The sequence below is a fragment of the Anabas testudineus genome, chromosome 15 (genome assembly GCF_900324465.2).
Source record: "Anabas testudineus chromosome 15, fAnaTes1.2, whole genome shotgun sequence".
Taxonomy (NCBI): Eukaryota; Metazoa; Chordata; class Actinopteri; order Anabantiformes; family Anabantidae; genus Anabas; species Anabas testudineus.
The window spans coordinates 21,336,417-21,354,956 of NC_046624.1; the positions used below are offsets into that span (position 1 = coordinate 21,336,417).

Genomic DNA, 18,540 nt, shown 5'->3' on the forward strand with positions numbered 1-18,540 from the left:
TTTGAAATAGGTGAAGCTGGGTGTCAGTGTTACACAGCGTGTGTTTGCATGCTGGCTGCTTTTGTCCAGGTTCCTACAGCCACTAAGTGCATCGTCTGTTCTATCAACTGCTCATAGTGAGCCCACAGGAAGACCTCCACCAGCTGGCCAATCAGAGCAGAGCGGGACGAGACACTTTCTAAACACAGGAGCTGTAGTTTTAGTTTAATCATCTCACAGTGCAGCACAGAATGAAATGGGTGACGGACACTAACTTTTCTTCCACTGCATGTGTCGATGATTTAGGGCTTTTGCAGATGCAGATTATTAAAAACTAATGAAAATGTAAATTGCTCTTTTACTTGTCACATTGCTAACGAACTGCAGAAATCCAACATGCTCAGGTCTTGTTCAGTTTAATTCATAAACAGATTAATTAGTGGAAATAACAAAAAACAAATGTTTGAGCCACACTGCAGAAAAATACGAGTTTTAAAAGGAGAAAACATTTAATCCAAAATAATTTCACATGGGGAAAAATCTGTTAAACATTTGTAGTAACTGATCTAAACTAAAAACAAAGATCTTGCTGCAGGTAAAAGGTGGAGCTGTCAGTTTGTCATTTAGCAGAAGCAAAATAAAAGTAACGTGAAATGGAAATGTTTAATACAAAGTAGAAGTACTTTAGAACAGGTCCTCGTAGTTTCTGCAGCCACAGTGCAGTTCATTTAAAACAGAAGATTTAAACAACTGATATTTGACACAAAACCAGTGAAAGAAAGTACGTCCTGTTTTTTGTGATTTGTATGTATCCTACACACAAACCACATCCTCCTGACGTCCTTTATTTTGTACTCACCCACTTTATCCCCGACTATTTGTGCGATTTTATCCATCTGTGCTGGTCGGCGGAGTTCCTGAGTTTGTGTTTTGCCGCAGGTGGAGGTGAGACTGCGGTGGAGGTGAGGCAACGCCTCTCAGGTCTCTCCCTGTTGGGTGTTAAGGAATCAGATGCGTCTGCAGACAGGAGCGACCTGTTCCACCTGATGTGATGCCAGGTTGTCACCTCATGAATAGATGATGACCAGGGCAGGTCAACAATGACAAGAATGTGGTGAGAGTGACGCCTCTCTCCTTCCTCTCTATGGAAACACACACAAAACACAACAGATACAAGTGACGGAACAAATACAGCTGTTTATTAGAAAAAAGAATTTACAAAACAGACCTTTGGTAATTAGGATAAAATATCTGTATTACTAGAAAAACATTCATAATTGTTATGAGAAAAGATTGAATTACTAGAAAAATATCAGAATATTGGGACAATGATGAGAAAAGGACTCATAATTAAAGAATATTATTATTACAAGATCTCATACTGAGATAAATACCTCAAATAATTAGAATTTAAATCACTTCATAATAATAAAAAAACTCAATCATTAGAAAAGAAATATCATTTTAAGAAGCGATTATACAACTAGGACACCTTTCCTCATAATCATTCTTAATGTTACCATTAGACTTTGATCTCAAATGATATATTATAGATATTTCCTGAGAACTTCCTGTCAGCTTCATTTAAATAGTACTTTTCCTGACAGTGATCCTCATTTGAACCACGACTTGCTCTGTGACTCTTTCTCCTTAAAAGTCCTGGAACCGTGTGCACACATACTTCAGAGCATGAACACACACCACGTTTCACGATTTTTGATTTTATTCACAAATATGAAAATGTACATTTCTTATTGCAGACTCGGTTTAAATGATCATATCTTCACAAATCACCAACATGTCTTAGATGATAAGTTTATTACTTTTTGGTTTATCAAATCAGAGTTCAAGTAAAATACACAAAGAAAAACATCAAAAGATGTGATTAGCATCTGATCCGTGTTATAAAACCCACAAAGACAAGAAATGGTTTGATTACATCGAATGCAGGCGTCCGGTAAAAAATGACTGTTCAGTGTAGTAAATGACTAAATATAGTATCATTAGTCCCAGTGTAGTGATTCCATCAGTGTTGATAATATATTTTAATTTGTGTGCTAAAAATCAAGAAGAATCGAGAAGACACGTAGGTTTTCCTCTGAGGCCTGGATGTGGTCTGCAGGTTTTAAGGAATGAGTTCTCCGAGGCTCTGAGGAAAGAGACAAAGAGAGAAAATAATTCAAAGTTCACCTCGGTAACATGGAACTAACTTAGCACCTGGTCCAAACGGAGCTGGGTTAGCTATTAGTAGCTCTTTAAACTGATCATTTATCACTTAGCTCAGTTTCTTTTGCATTTCAATTCAACAGTTGCTGCATTTCTACTTCCAGAGTCTTGTTGAGTTCAGTTTGTTGATGATGGTTTTTATTTTGTAGATCAAGCAACTCAGAAGATCATCTGCAGGTTAAGTTGTTGTTATTCTGTGTGGAACATCATCTGTGTGGTCTGCAAGGTTCAGGGACAGTGAAAGTAGTGGAACACAAGCTGTGGTTGATGTCTTGTTTTGTGGGGTAATGGTTGTTGGACAGATGTGTAGAGGATGGAGGACGTTCTTCCATTCGTTCCTTTTCCATTTAAACCCACCAGCTGAACATTTTGGGGATATTACAGTGATATTTGAAATGGGCAGACATTCATTTGAAGGGCTGCTGTAGAAAACTCACCTGCTCTCCGTCCTACTTGGCATCATCAAACGAGAGGATGTTTCCAAAATCTATTTCTTTCTTGTCATCTTGCTTTCCGACGAGTGACGGGACGTCTCCCACTCCGAATCCTCCTCCTTTATTCTCGTTCTTCTTTCCGCTGACGAGTGACAGGGCGTCTCCCACTCCGAATCCTCCTCCTTTATTCTCGTTCTTCTTTCCGCTGACGAGTGACAGGGCGTCTCCCACTCCGAATCCTCCTCCTCCTCCTCCTCCTCCTCCCGGCTTCTCTTCTTTTTTCCCCTCTTTCTTTCCTCCACTCAAGGCGTTCTTCACTGTGTCCTCCACCAAACTACCTGCAAATTAAACATATATGTTCATCAACACCTGGCGAGGTCACATGGTGACACAGGTAAGAAGCTGTAGACTGCAATCTGCTTCCATAGATTTGAATTTGAACTCCTCTGCTAAGCCCTTTTGGTCCCTTTGCAGCTCTTAGAGCTTAGATTTGACTGAGTCAGTGAAGGATTTGTAATAAATAAATGTGCTTCTGCCTTCGAGTTGTCACTGATAATATTTCCAATAAAAACAACATTTGCATTTGATTTTACCCCAAGAACCAGACGGACAGGAAATACCGTGCTCCACCAAGACTACAAAATATTTGAATCTAATTTAATTAAGTACATTTTGTATGATTTCACCTGAGGCTCAACCCGTTCTCTTGAGCTGCACCAATAATAATTAATCTGTTTCACTTGTTGCAATAAGTCGGAGGGGACGGGTCCGTAAATGAGACCGGTCTGTTATTGATGTGTTCACTAACGTCTGCAGATTTACAGGTATGAACACTGAGTTGTTTCTAATTGTAACCTGCTTCACTTCAGTGCAACAGACACAAAAACAGGTCTGAAAACTGCATCAACTCAAACGATCTAATGATCTAATCTTCTCCCTGTCTTCAGGATTTTACTCACCTGCTTTTTGTCCAGCTAGTTTAGCAATGTCAGAGCCACCGAGCGAGTTCAGAAAGTTTGCCATGGCTGCTGCAGTGTGTTGGGAGTGTGTTTACGGATGGAGGAGGCTTGTTCTTATAGAGGCAGGAGTCCTGGTCTCTGCAGGTGACGCCTCTCTGGTCTCGCCCTGCAGAGGAATCAGGTCTTACTGCAGGGAGTTGTGCAGATCCGACCTGTTACACAGGTGTAAGACAGACAATACCAGGAGGTGCAGAGTCAAGCTGAGACTTTTATTAATGTGTTCCATTGTGCAGGATAATGAGCACTGGAACACTGAGCATGGGCTGCAGGGCTCCTCCGCCCTGTGAGGCTCCATGACTCCCTTTTAAAGACTACAGCGGAGGTGACACCTGTATGTTAGTGTTTTGTTCCAGGTTGTTGGTCTTTTAGTTTCTTATCTAAATTGTCCTGCAGCTTGTTTGAATCTAAACAGAGTTATGATGATGTCGGCAGATCACTCTTTCATCTCTTCCATCCAACCGAACACCCTGCTCCATCACAACAGATTTTTATGTTGTGACAGGTGATGGTGACGCTGAGGAAGGACGGGTGTGTGTCCTGCTCATTGATTGGTTGTTCAAGTGTAGCTGCGGGCGAAGGTGTGCAAAGTACAGTGTTTTGTAGGTTTAACAGGTTCCACCCCGCACTAGTTCATCATGTCTCCTGAACTGAAGTGAATGATGAAATATAGTTTTATACATTTAAAATATTATTGTAGACCAACCCAGACGTGAGCAGCAACAAAAAGCCAGTGGGGATAAACACAAGTTTATGATATTAATGAGGTATATTAGTTAGTTATTATAGTTAGTTAGTTAGTTAGTTAGTGTGAACTTCACCAGTCACTGACTTCAGTGTCAACAAGTCTCCAATTTGTAGTTTGATTGTCTACAAAAGCTTTTCCTCTCAGTTAGATCAGTTCCGACTCACTTAGTGGTTTTAAGACTCTCTGTACGGCTGAGTGGACAAACTACTGGTTCCCATCTCCTCCGTGAGAAAAACAGAAGAAACGATGGATGAAAAAATCATTTGAAAGCCTTTGAAGTGCAAACACGTTCATGTTAATTAACAGGTGAAATCAGGGTCCTGCTCCGGGCTGTGGATTGTTATTGTGGATGTTTTCGACGCCTCTCAGTATTAAGAAAGATGAAGAACCACCACAGTGTTTGTGTCTGAAGGTCCTGCCTAGTCAGGTGTGGGGCTTTTGGCTTATCAAGTCCATAATTGTAATTCATAAATAATTGGTGGTGGTTGCTCTTTGTCTCTTTAACCTGAAGAATTTGCATGTAGTGGTGTTGTCACGTTGACAGTCGGTTTACGATGTGGGAACAGAGCAGATAAATAGTTGAGTTGTTTTCGGAGAAACTGGTTTGTCTGTTTTAGGTGCAGAAATAGAAACTGCATCAGGAAACAGTCGACTGAACTGAACCCATCAGATGTGCTGATGTGTCCAGACAGGTGCAAATTAACGAAGTACTTTTAGTACTACTGCTCATACTGCACATACTGGGCTTTTACTTGAGTGCTGACTCTCAGTATTTGTACCCCTGTGGCGGCAGAATAATTGAACAACGTTCAGGAATGTTCAGGAACAGGTGGGTTCAGGTTGGTTATAGGAGACTGAACCTGTTCACTCTGTGACAGCTGTTTGGTGAAGTCGTCTGTAAATCCACACAGCTGTGTCTGCTAAAGTTAGTGGGACTGAAACATCCTGCTTTCCAACAAACAGCACCCCGTTTCCCTCTGTAAAGGACCAGTCCACGGATTTAATGCAGCTTGTTCCGTTTAATTATCGTGGTTAATCTGTCTTAACTAAAGAGTTTGACTGTTTCCACTTGACATCTCAGTACAACTGCAGTTTTAATACAACGCACGGTTCAACAGAGGCGGTGCTGAAGTAGCTTTAGTAGGTAAAAGCACATGTCTAGTAAACTGGAGCTCCAGCAGTGCCTGGGGGGGAGGGGGGGTACGCGAAGTCAACCTACAAATATCAAACAGAGAAATATGGTTTCATTTGTGACTGTCGTGCAACAACTTGGAATATGACGAAAACAGAAACAACGGCGGGACAGGTACAGGTATGGGTCCACAAGTTCCTGCAGTAGGTTCATGATCCTGAGTTCGAACCACCGTCTCAACTTTAAATGTTCTTGTGGATTTAAATGTGGATTCATTTTTTTCATCAGATCAAACGTTTGTAGACTGAAGGAGTTCCTGTGTCAGGACGTAGCTGCAGTTACTCAGACTCATTACAAACACAACACGTTTCTAACATACGCAGCAGGAAACCAGCAGTTCTAGGAAAACCACCTTTTAGTTCAGTTGATGATTTGGTTTTTATTACTTCAAATGTTTTATTCAACCAAACAGACACTTTCTGCTCTTTTTATATCGTATCTCAGTTTATGTTACTGTGGAAACACAAACTCATTGACTGGGACATTTGCTCAGTTTTACTTTGTGTGAGTCATACTGCAATTTAAAATATCACTACACAATTCTGGTAATGACTACCTGTATATATTTTATATTTACTTCTCTTTTTTGCCCCTTATCTGTAACTGTGAGCAGCTTAACAAGTGAATTTCTCCACTGTGGGATCTAATCTTATCTCAACAGTCCTGGTTCAGTGTAATTCACATGTAAACCTGTGATGGCAGCACACAACCAGAAAACAGAGACAAAGATGTTCGTACAGACACGTGTGTTTAGTAGTAGGAAGAAACTGATTAACTGTGAAACACTCCTTTAGTTACTCGTTAGTGTAAAACAAAGAGCAGTGGAGTGTGACGGTCGAGAGATGGTATGACCCAGTTTCCACAAACATCCATCCTGAATTAATGTGCATCCATCCTGGAGTTGTTTCTGCTGTAAATAATAGATTTACATGAGGCTCCCTGACTCACAGCTGGACACAGTGTTTGTGTCTCTACTCGACTCCAGTTGTCAGAGTCAGGGACGCTTCTCAGTTTGAGGTGTCGTGTACAGATGTATGTGATTTCTAAATATATGAAGCAGTACAGGTGTAAATGTTTGGTTTCCATCGCTGACAGTAAAGGAGACAGTGACACAAACAGCACAGATGGATTTGAAACTCACGTTTATTTCATTGTCGTGTTTTATAAAATCTGCTCTGAAGCTCAGTTAATTTCAGTACAGTGACAGATTCACAGTGCAGTAACATGCAGTTTAAAAGGCTTCCTGATACCTGACTGACTGGTGATTGACAGGAAGAGGGCGGGGCATGGATGACCCACCTGACACACCAACCAATCAGCTGGAAGTGTGGATGTCTGCGACTTGATTAAATCAACAAGTGTGAAAAACGACGAGTATGATGAGGAACGAGGAAGCAGAGGCAGTGTAACCATAGCAACAGAAGGGCAGATGAGGATGAGGCTTTCTATTGGTTAATGAGGTCACACACATTAGATAAGTAATGTTTAGTTAGGCGGGGTCAGAGGTCGGAGCTTTGAGCGACGGCTAAAATATAAAGTCTTCTCTTTTCTCCATCAGTGAAGAAAGTCTGAGAAAGAGAAAAGAATAAAATGATCCTGAAAAATAACAACTAATTATTCACCAAAGTCAAGTTTAATCTACTGAGGATCTGTTTATTCAGTCTCCAGCAAATGTCAATCAAAACTAGAGAAGGAAACAAGAGTCTCACCTACTGCGCAGCTTGTTCAGCCTGTTCTTCTCCAGCTTGTGTCTTTTCAGGGAGGTCGGTCTGCAGCAGAGACAGAGCAGAGGTCAGAGACCAACAGTCCAGTCCATCACACATGAAGACACGTTCCTCCCAATACAAGCAGAGCAAATCAAACTTGAATCCAATTTGAATTCAAATTCTAATTTTTATTGATTATTTGATTAAACCGTGTATATTTTACAGAGTGCATCAGCTGATTGGGAGACGCTGGCTTCGTCTCTGTACAGCGGTTCTACAGCAGAACCACATGTTCAAACCTGATGATAAAGAGAATCATTCAGGTTTTCAGCTGTGAAAAGTCAGATGAAGCCAAAGATGAGTGAAGCTGGAAGAAACGGCCAAGTTAGTCGTTAGAGCAAAGGTACAGGTGAGTTTCCATGTGCTGCTGGTTCATCGTTGATAACAGCTCTTCACTAACTCACAGAGCTCAGTGAATAAAACGTGAACGTTTAACTGTGTCTGTGAAGGTGTCGAGTGTAGTGGAGTATTAACCTAAATCTAAGTACTGTAAAATGAAGTACAAATACCTCAACTGCTGCAATTACTAATAATACTTCTACTGTGCTACCAGTTACGACCATAATGAGCCAGTTTCACGTGTGAAGCAGACGGTTTTTGATTTATGAAGCTGTGAGTCCTGAAAACATCAGGTAACGAGCATCAGGCCATGCAGTCAGTCACTCAACTCCCCGACCAATCAGGCACCTCCTCACTGGCTGGTCCCGCCTCCTGCTGCTCCGCCAACATAGATGTGAATTATTATAATAGTTTAGTGTTTGTTCAGGACAGAAAATGAGAATTCATTTGAAACTATTAATTATAGAGATTATTCATTTTAATTAATGTTGACGACGACTCAACAAAACAGTAAAAACTTAAACAAATGACCTAATAACAGCCCATGACGTCATTTTAATTAGCAGAGCTTAAACCCAGCGACGTCACTCACCGTCTTCACGAAGCCGCTCGCCAGCGCCGCAGACTCCACCCCCTCCACTGTTGCCTGGGCAACCTCGTTGGCTCCGGTAACCGCGGTGTCAGCGACGATGTTGGCCTGTTCGGTGGTTTTCTGGGCCACTGGACAGGAACCAGCACTTAATGTTAAACTGTATTAATAAGAAGAACTGGACTGGACTTCCCTTCCCTCTTTATCAGGTGGAAACGTTTCACTACTCATCCTCCAGGTTGGCTTCACTCCACCCCCTCACTCAACAGAGGTGGAGGCCTCAGATACAACCTGTCTCCTATTTATGTCTCCTGTCTACTGCCCTTCATCCATCTCCAGAAAGATCAGAACCAGTTCACACCTGCACCAGGTTGCCCACCCAACGACCCACTTCAGGAGCTAGAGGGGTGGTTAGCGGTTTGACTATCACATCCTATCTCTTCAGTCTATTCAGGAGGGGGGGGGTGAAACCAACCTGGAGGTTAAATTAGTGTCTCTAACCAACTGTCTTCAGACTGAAGAAGCTACTTGACGAGCAGTGAAACATTTCCACCTGACAAGAAGGAAGTCCAGTTATCACGACATGACTTCCAGACCCGTCTCAGGACGACACGTTCAAAAAGTCTCCTGGAAAAATGAAACGTTACCTGTGTTAACACCTGTCACCACGCCCTCCATCGTCTTGCTTCCTGGAAAAGAGGAAAAACCGTGCTGAGCACAGTACAGGAGTGTAGAAAGATGTTTAACTCATTCATTCTCATATCAGACACAACGATTCAGTGTCACTGGGTCTTTTGGGTTTTGGTTCCAGAAGATAGAGATTTTCCTGTTTGGTTCTACAACCTAAAAGTTGTCAGTAAAAACTCCTTTTGTGACGACGTCAGAGTCTCAGACTGAGCTCCAACAGTCTGACTGTGAATCTGGATCCGACACAGGGTGACGTGGATTGTTCCTTCGGTCCGGTTTGAGTCTCAGGGGTCTACTTTATTCCTACTTTCTCCTTTACTCGGGTAGAAATACAGAAATAATTCATCAACAGTAAAATTAAGTAAATTGAATTCATTTAATTACAATTTTCATTTTGCAGACACAGTGTTTTCACAGTTTTTAATCATTTTATTATTAAATATATATATGACCACTCACTTCATATACTGCAGTACTACTAGAGTAGACTTGTCTTTCTGCAGTAACTGTAGTAGTACTGTGAGGTAGGAAGTGGTTCCACGCAGAACTTCTTTTATTAAAACCTTATTTCTGCACTGTGCAAAAGAAAACGTTCAAATCCAAATGTTCAGAGGTCTTCTTGTCCTTTGGTCCAGATTCAGATCCAGAGAGATGTTTCACCCAGTGGGCGTCATGCTGGTCCGACACGTGACGGATCCGACTGAACCGAGTCTTTGTCTGAGTGGAAACGGTCTGTGATTCACTGTCTGTCGCTCCAACAACAAACAAACAGGCAGCGGACGAACGGATGCTGGATCTGCTGCTCGTCAGACCAGGACCTGGAGGCAGCGCAGAACCACAGATGGTCCCGTCGTTACCTCCTGAAGTTTTACTGCAGTCAGTGAATAAATGTCTTAATCTTCATGTCCAGACTTAGTTCAGCAGAAAGCTGACATTAAATAACCCGGGTTCAGGTGAAAGGTCGTCGCTGTGTCGTCACTGAGGGAATAAGATGTAAACTAAAACTGGTTAATGAGCCGAGTAGAACATTAAAGAACCTTTTTCTACTGACGAGACCAGTTTTCATTTATTTCTTTTGTTCATATCACTGATCTGTCAAACACGAACTAAACATTATCAGACGAGCAGGAGGAGGGTCACCGAGAACTCCACGAACCCACTTCATCAGAAAGACTCAGAAGAAGGAATGACCACACGTTTCTGTCTGAAGAGCTCCACGAGTCCAGGACACCTTCCATAGTCCAGGACAATTATACAGTCGAGGACACCTTCCATAGTTCAGGACACTTTATATAGTCCAGGACACTTTATATAGTCCAGGACACTTTATATAGTCCAGGACACTTTATATAGTCCAGGACACTTTATATAGTCCAGGACACTTTACATAGTCCAGGACACTTTATATAGTCCAGGACACTTTATAGTCCAGGACACTTTATATAGTCCAGGACACTTTATATAGTCCAGGACACTTTACATAGTCCAGGACACTTTATATAGTCCAGGACAATTTATACAGTCGAGGACACTTTATATAGTCCAGGACACTTTATAGTCCAGGACACTTTATATAGTCCAGGACACTTTATATAGTCCAGGACACTTTATATAGTCCAGGACAATTTATACAGTCGAGGACACTTTATATAGTCCAGGACACTTTATAGTCCAGGACACTTTATATAGTCCAGGACACTTTATATAGTCCAGGACACTTTATATAGTCCAGGACACTTTATATAGTCCAGGACACTTTATATAGTCCAGGACAATTTATACAGTCGAGGACACTTTATATAGTCCAGGACACTTTATAGTCCAGGACACTTTACATAGTCCAGGACACTTTACATAGTCCAGGACACTTTATATAGTCCAGGACACTATATAGTCCAGGCCACCTTCCATAGTCCAGGACACTTTATATAGTCCAGGACACTTTATATAGTCCAGGACACTTTATAGTCCAGGACACTTTATATAGTCCAGGACACTTTATATAGTCCAGGACACTTTATATAGTCCAGGACACTTTACATAGTCCAGGACACTTTATATAGTCCAGGACACTTTACATAGTCCAGGACACTTTATATAGTCCAGGACACTTTACATAGTCCAGGACACTTTACATAGTCCAGGACACTTTATATAGTCCAGGACACTTTATATAGTTCAGGACACTTTATAGTCCAGGACACTTTACATAGTCCAGGACACTTTATATAGTCCAGGACACTTTATATAGTCCAGGACACTTTATAGTCCAGGACACTTTATATAGTCCAGGACACTTTATATAGTCCAGGACACTTTACATAGTCCAGGACACTTTATATAGTCCAGGACACTTTATAGTCCAGGACACTTTATATAGTCCAGGACACTTTATATAGTCCAGGACACTTTACATAGTCCAGGACACTTTATATAGTCCAGGACAATTTATACAGTCGAGGACACTTTATATAGTCCAGGACACTTTATAGTCCAGGACACTTTACATAGTCCAGGACACTTTACATAGTCCAGGACAATTTATACAGCCGAGGACACTTATATAGTCAGGACACTTTATAGTCCAGGACACTTTACATAGTCCAGGACATTTTATATAGTCCAGGACACTTTATAGTTCAGGACACTTTATATAGTCCAGGACACCTTCCATAGTTCAGGACACTTTATATAGTCCAGGACACTTTACATAGTCCAGGACACTTTATATAGTCCAGGACAATTTATACAGTCGAGGACACTTTATATAGTCCAGGACACTTTATAGTCCAGGACACTTTACATAGTCCAGGACATTTTATATAGTCCAGGACACTTTATAGTTCAGGACACTTTATATAGTCCAGGACACCTTCCATAGTTCAGGACACTTTATATAGTCCAGGACACTTTATATAGTCCAGGACACTTTATATAGTCCAGGACAATTTATACAGTCGAGGACACTTTATATAGTCCAGGACACTTTATAGTCCAGGACACTTTATAGTCCAGGACACCTTCCATAGTCCAGGACACTTTATATAGTCCAGGACACCTTCCATAGTCCAGGACATTTTATATAGTCCAGGACACTTTATAGTCCAGGACACTTTATATAGTCCAGGACACTTTATATAGTCCAGGACACTTTATAGTCCAGGACACCTTCCATAGTCCAGGCCACCTTCCATAGTCCAGGACACTTTACATAGTCCAGGACACTTTATATAGTCCAGGACACCTTCCATATCCAGGACACCTTCCATAGTCCAGGACAATTTATATAGTCCAGGACACCTTCCATAGTCCAGGACAATTTATATAGTCCAGGACAATTTATACAGTCGAGGACACTTTATATAGTCCAGGACACTTTATAGTCCAGGACACCTTCCATAGTCCAGGACACTTTACATAGTCCAGGACACTTTACATAGTCCAGGACACTTTATATAGTCCAGGACACTTTATAGTCCAGGACACTTTATAGTCCAGGACACTTTATAGTCCAGGACACTTTATACAGTCCAGGACACTTTATAGTCCAGGACACCTTCCATAGTCCAGGACATTTTATATAGTCCAGGACACTTTATAGTCCAGGACACTTTATATAGTCCAGGACACCTTCCATAGTCCAGGCCACCTTCCATAGTCCAGGACACTTTACATAGTCCAGGACACTTTATATAGTCCAGGACACCTTCCATAGTCCAGGACACCTTCCATAGTCCAGGACAATTTATATAGTCCAGGACACCTTCCATAGTCCAGGACAATTTATATAGTCCAGGACAATTTATACAGTCGAGGACACTTTATATAGTCCAGGACACTTTATAGTCCAGGACACCTTCCATAGTCCAGGACACTTTACATAGTCCAGGACACTTTATATAGTCCAGGACACTTTATATAGTCCAGGACACCTTCCATAGTCCAGGACACTTTATATAGTCCAGGACACTTTATATAGTCCAGGACACTTTATATAGTCCAGGACACCTTCCATAGTCCAGGACACTTTACATAGTCCAGGACACTTTATAGTCCAGGACACCTTCCATAGTCCAGGACACTTTATATAGTCCAGGACACTTTATATAGTTCAGAGGACACCTCCATAGTCCAGGACACTTTATATAGTCCAGGACACTTTATATAGTCCAGGACACTTTATATAGTTCAGGACACTTTATAGTCCAGGACACCTTCCATAGTCCAGGACACTTTATATAGTCCAGGACACTTTATATAGTCCAGGACACTTTATATAGTTCAGGACACTTTATAGTCCAGGACACTTTACATAGTCCAGGACACTTTATATAGTTCAGGACACTTTATAGTCCAGGACACTTTACATAGTCCAGGACACTTTATAGTCCAGGACACTTTATATAGTCCAGGACACTTTATATAGTCCAGGACACTTTATAGTCCAGGACACTTTACATAGTCCAGGACACTTTATAGTCCAGGACACCTTCCATAGTCCAGTTCCATAGTAGTATATTTATGTCTACTACTACAACACAGGAAGTAGAAGCTCTCTGCTCCACCACCAGAACCCAGAGCTGAGACCTGAATCCTCAGGCTTCACACAACAACACAGACTCTGTGTGACAACCTGAGGTGATTTGTACTTTTAATAATCATTCAGCAGGTGGAGGGTAAAGTAACCTCACTGGTTTGCAGAACCAGAACCTGTGTTCTGAGTAGGTGAGAGAAGGAGACAGAGGACCGAGTGCGGCAGAGAACTCACAGGAGAACGTGAAGGAGTTTTATGAACGTAGGACAAAACCACAACGAGACGCTAAGAACCCGGTGGGAGTGAGAGCTGGTTTCTAATTGTTGGTCTTTGGCTCAGTGGTTCATGGGCTGACAGATGGGGTTACCAGATAGATGGTTCTAACCCACGGTTTCTTTTCCTCCACCCACCATTACCGCCCTCCCTTCATCCACCTGCTGCACTATTGATGTGAATTCTGATGTATTAATTATGTATTTCCTGTCGTTTATTTACACACGAAACACAAAACATCTAAGTTTCACCTTTTCTGCACCCTCCACCTCTCCCCCACCTCTCCCTCCAGCCTCCACCTCTCCCTCCACCCCTCCATGTCTCATTCCATCTCTCCCTCCACCCTCCACCTCTCCCCCACCTCTCCCTCCAGCTTCCACCTCTCCCTCCACCCCTCCATGTCTCATTCCATCTCTCCCTCCAGCCTCCACCTCTCCCTCCATCCCTCCATGTCTCCCTCCACCTCTCCCTCCACCCTCCACCCCTCCCTCCTTTCTAACTTCAGATTAAAGGTGCAGCGTCATGATCTATTGCACTTTCCTTCTTTTCCTTCTTTTCATCTTTCTTCTCTTCTTCTTATTGAATTAAATATTTCTTGTCCTCCACCCATTATTCTCTCCACCCCTCCATCCTTTCTTCGCGGATCTGAATATTTAATGTGAATTCCACCAGTTCGTCATCGTCTCCTTTTCTGTCTTTCTGATTTTCCTATTTTCTGGTTCTCGTCCTGTCCCTACCTCCACCCATCACAGGTGTCACACTTTACTCGTTCTTTTCATCATTTCACATCAAACCGAATCTTTTTTTACCACTTTTATCCTCCAGTCTTATTTTTTCTTCCACTTTCCACCACAAACAAACTCATTCACACAATCAGATGCAACATTTCTGGTTGAGTTTCATTTCCATCCATCCCCCTGCCTCTCACCGACATAGATGACCCCCTCCTTGGTCTTGGCGGCAGCCTCTTCCACACCAGCCTTCGTCTTCTCGGCAGCAGCCACCACTCCATCCTTGGCCATGGAGAATCCCTTCTTCAGAACGTCCATGATGCTTCTCTTCTCTTCTCTTCTCTTTTTCTTTTTCACTTGTTTCCTCTCCGCTCTTCTTCTGCTCCGTCTGCTTCGACCGTCTCGCCTCTTCTCGCCTGCCACTGATCTGTTCTTCCTGATAATGGATGAAAGAGAGAGGAAGGGTGGAGAGAGGGCACGTGAGAGAGAGAGAGAGAGAGAGAGAGAGAGAGAGAGAGAGAGAGAGAGAGAGCTCTTACCAGAAACGGTGGGAGAGCGTGGGGGGGGGGGGGGGGGGGTGATGTACAGAAGCAGCTTGTTGTGCACTGAAACAAAAGAAAGAAACTGATGGATGAAGGAGGAGCAGAGAGTTCATTCAAAGTGAAGAGAAGAAAATCTGTTTCTCAGCTCAAATATTCAGACTCAGTTAAAATATGCTAAAAACATCTTCTTCCATGTCTTTGGATCACAGAGCATGCTCAGAGTCCGACTGACCCAGACCAGAACAAACCAGGTTCTGTTCAGTAATCAGTGTTTAAAAACACGGACAATGATATCCACCTTCTGGAGGAAGGTGGAGGCCTTAGACACTCAATTTGATTCATCCATACAAACACCAGGACCACTCCACCCATCCACCAGGAAGACGACTGTTACCGGCCCACCTTCATGGGGGTAGGAGGGGGTGTTACGGGTGTGACTGACATCTAACTCACACCCCCCCTTCCACAGTTTCACCTAATGAGCTCCATCAGGGCAGGTGAGAGAGGAAACCCCCGGTGAGACTCTGACTGATGTTCGCAGCTGTTTTTCAAAATGAAACAGGTGAAGAACACGACGTCTTCAGCCTTCGATAGTCGAGGCTCAGCGGGTGGAGCAGGAGAAGTGGAGGCACCATCCTCCTTTGTCCTAACAGGAACCTGAATGTGACTCAGCAAAACACGCACACCCTCCGCTGCCTCACCCCTGCTCCGATTGGCTGACGGCCGGCGCCGGTCTATTTATAGACCCGTTTGATTTCATTTTTTCCAGGACGGGTGGGTTTAGTGGATCAGAGGCAACATTATGGGCTGCTGTGGTCTGTGTCAATACAGACCGTCGGCACACACCCAGAGTAATGTAATACTTTATGAATCTCTACTGATTCTCTTACAGCACAAAGCTCCTGCTGGAAATCTAATCACTAACACAGCATTTCTATTATTCATCATGGTGACAAATAAAATAAAGACCTTCGCTGAGCAGGAAATATTCAGATCAGTGTAAAAATGATCAATTTCAACTAAAAGTATTTTTGTAAAATCGGGTCAGACTCCAACCAGAGCTTCAGATCAGTACTTTAGATTTTCTGTGACCTGTTTCGTTGCCAATAAATCTGAAGCTAAAATAGTTGTAGTGCAGTAAAAGTATGAAAGTGTCTCATTCACTCTACCAGCTGCTGCAACTGTTGATTATAAAATCATTTTGTCTTTCATTAGTGTGTTAGAGTCTTTAATTCAGATCATACAGTGACCAACAGCTTCGAAACACCTGCGCTCCAGATTACCCAAGTAATCAGATTTCTGTGAGTAATAAGTTAAGTAATTACATGTTGGTGATTACATGTATCAGATAATACACACAAACATATGAATTCCCCCTCAGCTGCCTGGAGTTGAGGTTCCTGAAGCATCGTCAGCACCTCCACCTGCTGCCCAGCACACTTACATACTCCCACATCATCACTGTTAAGGAGTTTTGGCAGGTGGAGGCATTTCAAAATGCACCTTTTCCATTTCTGATCTGATTAAACACTCAAACAGGCAAACATCCCAACATTGAAACTTTTACTTCAGTAAGTGTCAGATGGTGGTTTTGTGTGTTTGTCCCTGCAGCAGCATCTTCTCTGAGGTCTCAGGTCTGTACAAAGTGCTCCAAATCACCTGTGTGAGGAATCCAGCACCTGCCTGCTAATTGATAGTAGCAGTGCTCTAATGAGGAGTGTGTGTATGTGTGTGTGTATGTTGGGGGTCAGTTAGTACGTTTCCCACATGTCCATCTGGACAATAATTTAGTTTTCCAAATTATTCTGCAAACTCAGCAACAACTGGTCGATCTCCATCACAGCCATGTTGGTTTGTAGCTGTGTCAGCACGTGTGTGTGTGTGTGTGTTTGTGTTGCACTGTTCATGTTCTACTTACAAAGAGGTGGACAGTCTGTGGCTGCTTGTGCATCTTGAGCTCCATGTGTTGGGACATACATGTAATTTAGACGTTGTGTGACACAGAAAGAGGACTCACTCCTTTTCAGACACACTCACTGATACAAACGTGAGTCCAGATGAGAAAATACCCAGCTGGAGAAATATGGCAACAGAATCAAACGATGGGCTGAAGGATGACTGAGGTGGAGACAGGTAGGTAGGTAGAAGGAGCAGGGTCAGGTGGGACTGGCAGGAAAGGCGGTGGGGACATCTGGTGGCTGAGTGGAGAACTGCAGGAAAAAAAGAGGCTCTGTGACAGAAAAGCTCCCAAACTGACATCTTTCCTTTACAAACTTCAGACTCTTTGCACACAGACGGTATTTACAGTCTTATGTTCATGCTGTGCAGAGTACCCCACCTCTCTCCCAGTGACAGTACTGAGGCTCCTGGGACAGGTGATGGAACTACTTAGTGCCCAGAGACCCATATATGCTGTATTTGCATGTAGCAGGAGGAGAGAGGAGTGGCTTCAGTTTGTGGGTTTGGATGCAGTTTGTGTTTATTTCCAGCAGGCAGCAGCATCTCTCACTTTGACACCAGACTTTATTTCACAACTGAAGGAACCATGTAGAAACCTTTATGTACAGGGAGCAGGCAGACACCAAACAGAGGGAAACCCAGGCACAAACATCAGATCACAAAGTAAATTATAGGATGATATGTGGAGGGAATGAACTGTGCATGTTAACATACAGGAGTGTGCAAAGAAGCCATTTAGAATTAAGAATCGAGATACTGACCGGTCTCCAGGTGTCAGGACTCATTCCTACATACGTACATGTACATACACTCATTCCTCTCTGTTCATTGAGCCTCTAAAATTGGGGCTCAGTAAATAAACAGTTGGACTTCCAACATGGTTTGTTCAGTATTTTATATACGTTAAACTAATCTTGGTTGTTTCAGTTCAGATCCACTGTGTTTGTCTGAAGATCTGAAGATGGGATGCTGTTTGAGGATCACGACTGAAGCCTGGTCATTCAGCAGGGTTCACAAACTCTGCATCAACAGAAACACCTTTAAAGACTCCAGCCCCCCACCACAGACCGTCCACCCTGCTGCCTTATGGTAAAGAGTACTGTACTGTTCAAGCTAGACTTACCAGATTGTGCAGGAGCTTCTTCTCCCAGCTCGTCTGATGATTCCTGAGGTGCCTTTCATACTGTCACAGTCCAGGAACACAACACTGAACCGATATGAGAAAGATGACAGTAGAGAACTCAGTGAAGGGACAGGGACCCCCCCCCTCCCACCCCACTGTATTGTTTCTGTTTCTGTGTGCAGAAACTGATCCTGGTCCCGTCTGAGTTTCAGTTTCTGACTCTCTGCTGTTACTGCTCAGTAGTTTCCTGTCTCTCTTCATCTGGAGGGATTTTTCTTTCAAAATAAAATAAAATCCAAACTCGAAGCAGTAGTTTTGTATCATCTCCTGCGAACATCCGCGTGTTGCACACAACACGTAAACCTGTTACAGGAACTTTTCAGACTTTTACATAAAGAACAT

At 42.7% G+C, this 18,540-nt stretch overlaps 1 protein-coding gene and 1 long non-coding RNA gene across 4 annotated transcripts; one reads left to right on the forward strand and one right to left on the reverse strand.

Moving 5' to 3' along the window:
• Positions 1-1,680: 1,680 nt before the first annotated feature.
• Positions 1,681-18,195, reverse strand: LOC113158509 (synuclein-like). 3 transcript variants are annotated; one of them, XM_026354438.2, is made up of 9 exons: positions 18,139-18,194; positions 14,712-14,950; positions 8,937-8,978; positions 8,293-8,420; positions 8,049-8,075; positions 7,305-7,364; positions 3,599-7,163; positions 2,643-2,977; positions 1,681-2,128 (listed from the first exon to the last, which is right to left on the reverse strand). In XM_026354438.2, exons 2-6 carry the CDS (start codon positions 14,830-14,832, stop codon positions 7,305-7,307), a joined length of 378 nt encoding a protein of 125 aa, XP_026210223.2. In that variant the 5' UTR covers positions 14,833-14,950; positions 18,139-18,194; the 3' UTR covers positions 1,681-2,128; positions 2,643-2,977; positions 3,599-7,163. The 3 variants fall into 3 exon arrangements, with proteins under 3 accessions (XP_026210223.2, XP_026210224.2, XP_033182240.1); XM_026354439.2 differs by lacking the exon at positions 8,049-8,075 and having other exon boundaries at positions 18,139-18,195; XM_033326349.1 differs by lacking the exons at positions 7,305-7,364; positions 8,049-8,075; positions 8,293-8,420; ... (1 more) ...; positions 14,712-14,950; positions 18,139-18,194 and having other exon boundaries at positions 1,685-2,128; positions 3,599-3,813.
• LOC113158511 lies at positions 7,359-10,031 on the forward strand. The gene is made up of 2 exons (XR_003298576.1): positions 7,359-7,710; positions 9,612-10,031. It is a non-coding gene; the product is annotated as an uncharacterized LOC113158511 (long non-coding RNA).
• Positions 18,196-18,540: the final 345 nt, after the last annotated feature.

Bases quoted from the DNA above. Each gene is read 5' to 3' on its own strand.
- LOC113158509 (XM_033326349.1), bottom strand. From the start codon at position 3,662: ATGGCAAACTTTCTGAACTCGCTCGGTGGCTCTGACATTGCTAAACTA. The intron at 2,978-3,598 runs GTGAGTAAAATC...TTTAATTTGCAG, and splicing joins ACTAGCTGGACAAAAAGCAG to GTAGTTTGGTGGAGGACACA.